The sequence below is a fragment of the Rhea pennata genome, chromosome 3 (assembly GCF_028389875.1).
Source record: "Rhea pennata isolate bPtePen1 chromosome 3, bPtePen1.pri, whole genome shotgun sequence".
Taxonomy (NCBI): Eukaryota; Metazoa; Chordata; class Aves; order Rheiformes; family Rheidae; genus Rhea; species Rhea pennata.
The window spans coordinates 13,453,823-13,464,220 of NC_084665.1; the positions used below are offsets into that span (position 1 = coordinate 13,453,823).

General features: G+C 44.8%; 1 protein-coding gene across 1 annotated transcript in view; it reads right to left on the bottom strand.

The window, feature by feature from the left end:
• Positions 1–8,197, bottom strand: part of HNRNPLL (heterogeneous nuclear ribonucleoprotein L like) — a 28,694-nt gene extending 20,497 nt beyond the window's left edge. Inside the window, exon 1 of the mRNA XM_062571613.1 lies at positions 7,849–8,197. Coding sequence (XP_062427597.1) covers positions 7,849–8,052 — 204 coding nt within the window. The 5' untranslated portion in view covers positions 8,053–8,197. The remainder of the gene's footprint in view (positions 1–7,848) is intronic.
• Between the last annotated feature and the right edge of the window lie 2,201 nt (positions 8,198–10,398).

The following is a 10,398-nucleotide window of genomic DNA, read 5'->3' on the forward strand; positions in this document are numbered from 1 at the left end:
ACAGACCACAAGAAAACATCATCAACTAAGTCCTATACCTGAAATAGGAAAAATCATTATTCCTTTCTAATTCTTAACACTATTGATAGACATTTTTAAAAACTCTCCCAATTTCTGTACATATGGACACATTCTCTCTTTTTTTCTTCCCCATGGTTGAATAACATCTACAGATTCAGCCATGGTAAACTAATACTCACAATTACCACTATGAACATTTCCAGAGCTACTGCTATGAGAACTTAAGACAGACTTGGTTTTGTATGACTGAACAGTTCGGGCTGCAATCAGTTTACCTTTTCATGCAAAGCCTAAAGTAGGCCTGAATTGTTCTAAGACAAAATAAAAAAGCCAGCAACAAAAGAATGATTAGATATAATAAAGGCCACACTAAATCTACTGCAATTAACAAAGCCCAAATTTAATATAGGTGACTGTAGTGTAAAGTTATCATATTCCAGTTTAGCAACTACATCAACGTGTTTGATCTAATGGATCAAGTCTTGTTGATTTTTCTTTTTTTGGTGGGAAAAAGAAAAGCATAGCATCTTCTGAAACTAGCCAGATATTCTCATCAACACAAGGAGCTTTCAGGTCGAGTAATTAGCCCCAATGATCACTACAGACATCTCTCTCCTTCCTATCATCTTTTTAAGCAAAAAATTCAAGGCAACTGACCACACAACTACAGATTGACGGTCTTACAATTTGCTGTTAATTTTTTAAGCTCAGTTTACATTTTACTCCTTTGCACCACAAAATCATTGTAAATAGTTACACACATTCTTTGAATAAAAGTAGTGACAGTCGTAGGAATGATGCAAGTATCAACAATGACACTTGTACAAGATACCCTATACCCTCAATTAACTAGCTGAGGTCTACAGTGGTAGCTGCAGACAAATTAGTCATGGAAGGTTAATAGCTTGAGCTGCCAGATGCTTAGGCAATTGCAGAAAGAACTAAAATAAACAGATTTCTATTTTCAACTTATCCGCTCTTTACATGTGTACACACTTTCCAAAACTGAAAGCAGCACCTTCAGGAGAACACTACTACAGTAATCAGTTTTTCCTACAAAATCTTGTACTTCAAGATATTAAGATATTAGGCACCTCCACTTTGTTTTAATAACTTCTGATCATTCAGGAGACTGTAAATAAATAATCATTGCTCTGCATACTTGTTACTATACTAAGGTTCTGTTTCATATTCAGAGTATACATTTCCTTTTTCTTCTCTTTTCTTTTAATGCATTCAAAAACCTCATCTAAAAAACACATTTATCTCTATATCAAACGGCAAAAATAAGCAATGATTTTCTCCACTGAAACAAAGACTCAATACAGAAAGCTGCCTTCCCTAATTACTACCCTCTGATCTACTCCATAGATGAGAAGTCAAGCTTTTCAGACAATGGATCACAAGGGAGCACTATTTCTCTCTCCCTCCCTTCTCCAGTTCAACCTTCTTGTCCCTTCTCCAGTTCGGGCTTCTTTGTCATATATTTCCCTTTGTATTTATTCTTAGGTCTTCTGAGAATAAGTAGTGTTTAGATTTCCGTAAGAATGCCATACGCATTTCAAGCCTTTAGTTTGCCTGCTCAAGAGATGAAGCTTTCCAGTAATAGTATAAACTCGCTCTCTTAAGAAGGAAAAACACATGCTTTATACATGCACCTTTGAATCTGTAATACACGAGTCAAATGGACATACACAGGCATCCACACTACTGCAGACTGGAAATATTCTCAGAACCATCAAGCAGTACAGATTTTGCTGTCTTTTGTAGTTAAGACAGCATTTGACTGGTCAGCCAAATCATTCCAAAGCCAAATTTTTTCCTCCCTAATACCATAAGGAAAATATCCTTTAGTTCTAATAGAAGATATAGCAAGAATCAAAAATCATAGTAACACTGCTGCTGTAGCAGTAACTTATGCATGCACTTGAGAAGTGTGAAGAACTGCGTTAAAAGAAATCTCAGTGATTTGCCATGAAATTAAGGGCTTGCCTACACACCATTTCTGTATTACTAAGCCATATAATTTCAGAAATTAATTTTTAGAGATAAAACCAATGACGCTACAACTGGCCAAATTAGAGGTCCTCTATGCATTACTCAAAATAGCTCCTAACTAGAAACAGCAAACAGCAGAACAAAACTAAGTATAAGTCAGTCCTGAGCCAGGAAGCCACAAGCTAACATTCACAGATCATATTGGCAAGACATGAACATGTTCCACAGGCAAATATTTTTGAGCACAAAAACACCACACGCCAAGGGCACAGGTATGCGTTATGATCAAACAAGCTTTGCAGCTACCGAACTGCAGTATCAAGCAAATCTAGAAGCATCCTGGATTTCCTCTAAAAGGAGGAGAAATAAAACCACCAGACCACATGAAAAAGCAAGCACATCTGTCAATGCAGAGCATCTTCGACAGCTAAGGTCAGACTGGTTATAGCTCATCCAAATGCTGTCATCATTTCTTTCCACAGATGAAAAACACAGGATTTTAACCAAGAACTCACAGTCACTGTATCTTGAAAACTACATTTGCTATACAGCTGGCACACAAATAAAGGATAAATCAAAACACTTATTTATCATAAATCTTATTGCCTTTACCTCCAAGCAGTTTAGAAGTTCACATACAGATTAAATGCCACCAATACTTCTCTGTTTACAAAGGAGTCTCTCACTAATTCCAATTCCCAGAATGGTACAGAAATACTACTTAAAACTTCAGCATAACAGCTGCCTTCTGCCAAAGCCAGAACAGATCAGCTAATGTTAAAATGTGTGCTCATCAATAAGTATGACTCAAGGGCCTTTGAAAGCTCAGTAACAGTTTCTTGAAGAATTATCAGCTGTGTAGAAAATACAATTGTTAAACAGGTAATGGAAACAGACTTCCTTCTAAGTGCTCAAGACCAATAACACAGGGACAGAAAAGGTACCCCTCAAGAAAGACGCTAGCAACATAAAAATACGTAACATATTGAGGTCAAGCTTCTTCAGAGAACTGAAGCATGGAGGGAAGCGTTGACATAACCAAGCACATGAAGCACAATGAAGTTTTCACATATATAAAACTAAAATAGAAGCCACTTCAAAGAATAACTGTAGAATTTTAGTATTCAATCTTTGCTGACCTACATAGCTCTAGGCAACATATTAAATATTTCACCAGTTTCTTGCTAACAAATTCTGATTTGCTATTCTGAAAAGAAAATCATGAAGAATTCTAGGATTATGCCTCTATTGCCCAACAATTTCAGAACAGAAAATTCCCCCCCCCCCAATCTGTTCTTTATCCCCTCTTCAGATGCTTTCCATTCATTATATTCACCCTAGTTCTACTAGTTTCTACTACCTCTTTTGGACCATCTCCTTCTTCAGTGTTTGCTTTAGTTACATCCTTCATCTCTGTTTCTTTCTCCCTTACTGCAAATGGATTGCACTCCTTTTTCATATTCTCCCCCGGATACCTAAATATACTGCAATTTTATTTCTCAGCCTTCAGATTATCTTGCTCACAACTTTTTCCTCTCACTGCATCTCTCAAATTCTCTCTTTTTTTTTTTAATATAAATTAAGCAGAACTAGGAGGGGAAGCCCTAACATATTGCTTATTTTGTATTTATGTGCCTAAGTCTTCATTAAGACCCAACCACAGGCTGTGCTGCATCCAGCTGCCTAAGAGGATGTCAAGGGTAGCCAAACTTACCACTTGAGAAACCAGAAAGAGCCAAGTTACACACCACACTCCCAGTAATCTTAGCTCTGTCCACTGAGAATGGTCCAAAAGAGGAGGAAAGGTTGAAATAAGAAGGTAGGCTGCATCTCCTGCACATTCTTCAGCAGCTGGATGTACTACATAATGATGGCATTAGTTAAAGCAGTTTGCCTCATCATATGTAACCTCTGCCAGCCACACCTGCCTGATTTCAGCAATTCAGAAGTCTCTTGCATGCAGAGGTGCAGAAACACTTCTCTCCTTGCCACCTGGGCTTTTCTGTCTTGGAGCAACAACAGTAGTGTCTAGTACACAGTGAAGTGAGTAAAGATAGCATCTCAAACTAACCAAACAACAAAGTTAACGTTCCATGGCAGTAGAGGAATATACGACAGCTTTGTATATCTTGGGATTTAAGTTTGCTTTTTTGGGGAGGGAGGAAAGGGGGTGAAAAGGCAGTTAACTTTAGGCACACCCCATATTCTGGAAGGCTATCTGGCAATCTTAATTTTGGTTTACATGTGGGAATTTGCAGTATTCAGGTCTCGTTGTTCTGTACATAAACATCTTGCCAGCACTTTCTTCCACTGTGTCCCTATCAATAATTACAGCTGCTACAGAAAGTAGTATCTTCAGTCTGGCCTTTTTACTAGATCAGAATCATCTTTACCCTCTCTGCTCAGCACAAAACAATATCCTGTTTCAGGGGGAAATAAATAAATAAATAAATAAATAAAATATCAGAAGGAGATTCAACATGAAAGAGTTGGAAGAGAAACATGAAATAATCTGAAGCTAATGGCCACTTCTTTTGATGGAGGACAATTTACACTTAGCAGATGGCTCCTTAACAGATTTCTAGAACGTACATAGGAAATGGATCTGTGAACATGTTACTACAAAATAAGCCAAGATCTGAATTCTTTGCCATCTAGATCCTGCTACTGCAGCCGCCTGTGACAGACATGAGGTGATTTACTTGAGAGGTGAGCCACTTCCCCTTCACCACAGGGCAAGAATACCACACATTAGAAGTTAAAGCAGAGTAGCTGAGACGCTGTGAGATGCTGCAAGTACACAACCCTATCTTACTTGCAGGAACTTGCTTTTGTGTCTGTCTCTTTAGAATCCATGTCTCACCTCCCTAAGTGTAAGAACAGGAATATCAGTCCTTCCTTACTTCATAGAAACATTTAAGAATAGATATGCAAGAGTGTGAGGCACTTAGATGCTACAGAAAAATAGGGGTTGTATAAATACTGATTAATCAATGAAATAAAAAAACTTACGTGTGGGAGAGGGAATAAAGCCAAAGGCCTCCCAGACATCCTCTAATACAGCTCTTAGACATCCTCCCCATCCCACTTTTTCCCTACTGTTTTTACCCTTTGCTACAACCTAATTCCAATTCCTCTACCTAGGCTTCAACATGACCCAGCACTGCCTCTGTAAGGGTGCTCCTAAATCTCACTTCTGCCCCATAGAATATTGCTGCAAGATCTCTTCCTACTCTTCCCCTGGTAGATGTTCTGGCCTGTTCTTGGCTATCCAGGCTTCTTGTCCTTCAGATGGGGAGGCTGGAATGTCTGTGGGCTGTGAGGAGCATTCATACTAGCTAGAAGCAATAGAAGAGAAATATGAAATATTTTTTCCACATGGGCCTTACACAGAAGGAAGGGTTTCTAGGCATCCATTAAAAAAAAAAAAAAAAAAAAAAAAAAAGCTCAGAGATGTGAAGTGCTCATTCAACCCAATGAAACAATCCCACAGGAATGAGAAAACAGTAGGACAATAAATACAGCCCAGCAGGTGGACTCCCCCGACTGACCAGAAGAGAAGGGTCATACCACAAAACAGCTTATATACAAGGAAGCACACAATTCTTATAGGCAGAGAGTTTACCAGTATTTCAGGACATACACTAGGAGAGAAAGAACATGCAACTGGCAGACTCCTATCACTCTTACTATCCTGGTCATCATTTTCCCATTTCTCTCTTGTAATTCCCACTCCATACAGTTCCTCCTGCTTCATTTTCACTTATTCTCTTTCTGCTCTCTTCTGAGCAACCCAACAAACATTTCTTCCTCCCTGTCTTAGCCTGGCCCCATCTTACATTCCTCAGACCTGCACCAGAGACAACTGTCACATGCTAAGAAAGTCCCTGAGGGAAAGAGGGGACAAGTACATATAATTAGAAGAAAAAAAAGACAAAAAAAAAAAAAATCAGTTTCCTGCACAAATTAATTTTAATCAGAGGAAAAACTAAAATCCACATGAATTAACTCTAATGAATAATTCTGCAATTACAAGTCCCAAATAAAACTACTAAGAGAACTCTTCAGTCAATCTTTTTCCATATACCCTCTTCATGTTACCGCATATTCTTAAGAAACTAGTTTGATCCCTATTATCAAGGTAATTGCTGCCTCTCTGATAAGTTGAGTTGCCAAAATAGCTTTACCAGCAAGCCATCACAGTGCATTAGGAAAGTCAGGTACAGCAATGACACTGCCTCACTCGTTGCGGTATGCTGCAACTGAGACAACAGGCTGGGTAAAAATCATCCTGTTCTAGACTTCCTACCCATTTGTTTTGGTTTCTTCAGCTCATGAGGCTCAGCACATGTCATTCTTGAAATTCCAACTGTAAAGTTACAGACGTTCTCGGTAGTCTCTTTACCTAAAGGGATAGCGTGCCCTGGGATGAACCAATACACTGAGGTCAACTTGTAAACAATGACACCACAGCCAGAACCCAAAATGCAAGCAAAAAAGAAAAAAGAAAAAAACTCAACCCAATAGAAACAAAAAACCAGTAACCAGCTGACTTTCTAGAATACTGTAGAACAGAGGAAAGGCAAAACTGGCAGATCAGTCTCCTGTTCCTACTTGAAACATTTACATGATGTCCAGCTCTCCTACATGACAGGAGTTCAAGATAATTTAAGCAAGCATATGGATTTAATTTAGAACTAGCCTCTAAGACAAATCGCACTGCTAATCCTTGACTGCACAGAGCCAATGCTCTGTTGTAAAAAATTACGGATTTAAAAAGAGTTCTCATCAATGATGCAACTTTGCTGCAGTTTATCAGGGAACTTTTCTAGACAATTCAGTAGATAATCTCTCCAAGAATTAAACTTCTTGATGGAGAGAAGGTATAACAGCAAAAGCTTCTATCATTATTTCATTATGGTCTGAAGCAAGTTCATTTTAGCAATTAACAAAATAAAGATACTTTAAGTTTCAAGGTCTCCCATTAAATCAATGTCTTCTCAATCATATCTTTCTCAGGCATAAAAAAGTGCCAACAAGAAGAAAGCTGATTACAACTACCAGGACAATTAGTTTGCTAAGAAACCACACAGTAGCCGTCGTTACTGCAAATTTAGAGGTCAAGGACTTTCTTGATACTTAGTTACAAGTATGTAAAGAATAAAAGGTATGCTTAAAAAAAACAACGAACCAAACACTGTTTATGGAGAGGGAAAAGTAGAGGAATAAGCGAATTTAAAAAGGAGGTAAGTCATTTATGATGAACCTTTCTAATACACTGCCAGACAGAGGTAAAACAGAAGGATGAAAGAAACCCTCTGCCTCGCTTTCTTCCTCCGCTACGTTTCTATAGTTACACTGAGCAACAGAGTAAGCACAGAACTTGGCGATGGCAACGTCCCAAACGGCAACAAGCTGCCCACGGCACGGAGACGGTCTCTGGACCGCAAACCCCGCACAGCCGGCGGACTGCCGCCGGGCTCGGCGCTCTCCTCCGGCAGCACGGCTGCGAGGCGGCGCGCCGCCCGCCTGCCGCGGCGAGGGGGCCGCCGCTCGCCCCACGGCCACGGCGAGGGAAGAGGCGCAACCCCCACCGGAAGCGCCGCTCTGTCCGGAGGGGGAAAGGGCCGGCGGGCTCCGCACCGAGCAGGCCGCACGGCCGGGGGGCTCCCCGTGCCGCGGGCAGCCCGCGCCGGGCGCCGCCGGGCCAACCGGCCGGGGGGTGGCGGTGGGGGTCGGTCACGGGGCTCGCCCGAGGGCGGGGCGCCGGCTCGCCCGCCCCCTCCCCCCCCCCCCCCGCACTGCCCCAACGGCCGCCGCGTCCCTCACCCCGCCCGCGAAGCCGCCGCCGCCGCGCGGCGGGGCCGCCTTCTCCCGCCGGCTCTCGCCCTCCTCCGCGCCGCTGTACTCGATCTCGCCCTCCTCGGCGGCGGCGCTGGGCTTCAGCCGCTTGGCCTGGCTCTCGTAGGCGCCGTCCTCCTCCTCCTCCTCCTCCTCCTCCTCGTACCGCTCCCCGGACGACGGCGACGACATTGCCGCGCAGGGGAGAGGGGCGCGCGCACAGCGGCGAGGACAGCGGCGAGGGCGGGCGGGCGCGAGGCGCGGCGGCGGGCGCGAAGGATGCTCTGCGCTCCGTTCCCCCCGCGGCACATACACACACACACACGCACGCACACCCCCCTCCCCGCACCGGGAATCGCTCCCGCCCCCCCGCAGCCGCCATTGGCTCGGGGACGGGGAGGGGGCGAGGAGCGCCTGGCTACTGGCGGGCCGGCACGCCCGTCGGGCGCCGCGGCCGCTGCGATTGGCCGAGAAGGAATGCGCGTCACGGGGGTGGCCGGGCTCCCTGGGCGCCGCCCCCTCCCTCCTCCCTCGCTCTTTGATGTCTGGGGCGGGGGAGACGGGAAGGCGCGAGGCGCGGCGGGGGGGCGGCGGCGGCGCGCGGGAGCGCGCACCTGGGGGCGTCGCGAGGCGGCTGCGCGACCCAACGGCCGGCGGCGCCCGCCCGCCCCAACGGTCACTGCCTTCCCCCAGTGCCCCCAGGCGCCAACGGTCCCGGCCCAAACCGCCCTCCGCGGCGGCCGCGCCGCCCGCGCCCCGGCCGCCTTTGTCCGCTGCCCCCGCCCAGCGGCCGGAGCGCCCGGGCTGCGGCCTGCCCGCGCAGGCAGCGATGGCGCCTGCCGCCGCACCGCTGGTGTCCCCTCCCCAACTCGCGGCTCTCTGGCCCTTCCTCAGGGACAGCAGCGAGCTGCAGCCTGTGAGTTCACCACAGCCACCGCAGAGCCCCCAGAGAGCGGCGAGACGGGAATGGAGGCAGCTCCTGAACCGCTTCTCACACAGATATCTCAGCTTCAGCCCTACCGCTCGCCCCCCAGCCCATAAAAAAATATGCTAGGGTGCTTGTTCGCACGGGCTAACATGGTCCTGCAATCACTTCCTCAGGTGAGAAACAATACTGCACCAAACGCTCAGTACAGCACAGCTCTGAGAGCGTGCGTAACAGCTTGGACACCCAGCTCCATCCCCCTCGGCTCTGCTACTGGCGTTGGTGCTGCCTTTTCATTGCTGCCAGCGCACGCCTTGGAGACTGCCCCGCGCTGCCTACAGATCCATCTCCTGCAGGCAGCGTAAACCCCTGCCGAGCCTGCTCAGGCGTCCTTCTTCACTTACATGCTGGCCATGGTGGCTTTGCGCTTTGAGCTTGTCTATAGTGCCCATCTTCCTTGGGGACAGGCACAGAAGGAAAGCTTTCTGCCTTCGAAGCGCGGCTGTTAGTGCTTTCTGGCCGAATTAGATGATGCCTGTATGGCTGCCAAACCCAGGTGGATGCTGAGTGGAGCCCTGTCGAAAGTAGGTCAATGGAGAGCGGGAACAGGGTTATGCGAGTAATTGATTTTTCAGTTTGACAGTCAAATAAGAGAGAGGGAAGTAATTCAGAAGACAGCCAAAATAAGTATTATTCTTTCCTTATATTCTTGTTTTGGTGAGGAGAAAAAATAAACTTGTACCAAACAAAACATGTTTGATTTTAAATGATGCTTGTAAGCTAGAAAGGAAAACAAATGGTTTGCTGCTTAAATGTTTTCTGTTATCCTGGAACCCACTGGTAAAGCCACTCATCCAAGAAGCGGGAGGCCCGGGATCAGTTTCCTTCTCTGGCTGATGTGATTTGAATCTGCATCACTTGGGTAGCTGTTCTAACCATCAGACTTTGGGGCAGTTCATCACTTCAATAAACTATTTGTACTTTGCATTACATTTAAGGCAAAAATACACGGTTGCTTTCTATTTCACTTGTAGCTGTTTCACACCCTAGCCCTAAAGCTTGAGAAATAAGGCTGAAGGATAACCCATAGCTGGGAGCTTTTGAACTGTTGGAGCTGTTCTGGTTTGCATAAATGGTTCAGCATTCATTTGCAGAGTATCTACCAAGCATCCAGTTTGTGAAGTGTCCTGAACATCAGTTTGAATAGTCTCTCTCTTTTTTTTCTTAGCGAATTAATCCACACAGATTAAAATAACTCCAGAAGCAAAAATTGAACCCATTTTGAAACCTGGCAGTTGTGTTATTCTGCTAGCACCCTCAGTTGAGATGTGCTCACTATCTGGGGCTATGAGTTTGGTGAATGTTGAAGCCAACCTGTACAGTGTAGGCAGCACTAAGTCTTTGGCAGTTTTATAAACGTAATTGTTTCTAAATAATCATTTGTTTTTTTTCAGAAGAAACAACTTGACTCAAATTCTTGTTTCAGAATGAACACACATGCATTTTTGGAGAAGATTTTATGTGCCAAACATTTTCTCATCTCTAAAAGGAAGTTCATAGACCTGTATAAACTTTGACAAGTGGAGTTGGTAAGGGTGTTCTTTTTAACAATG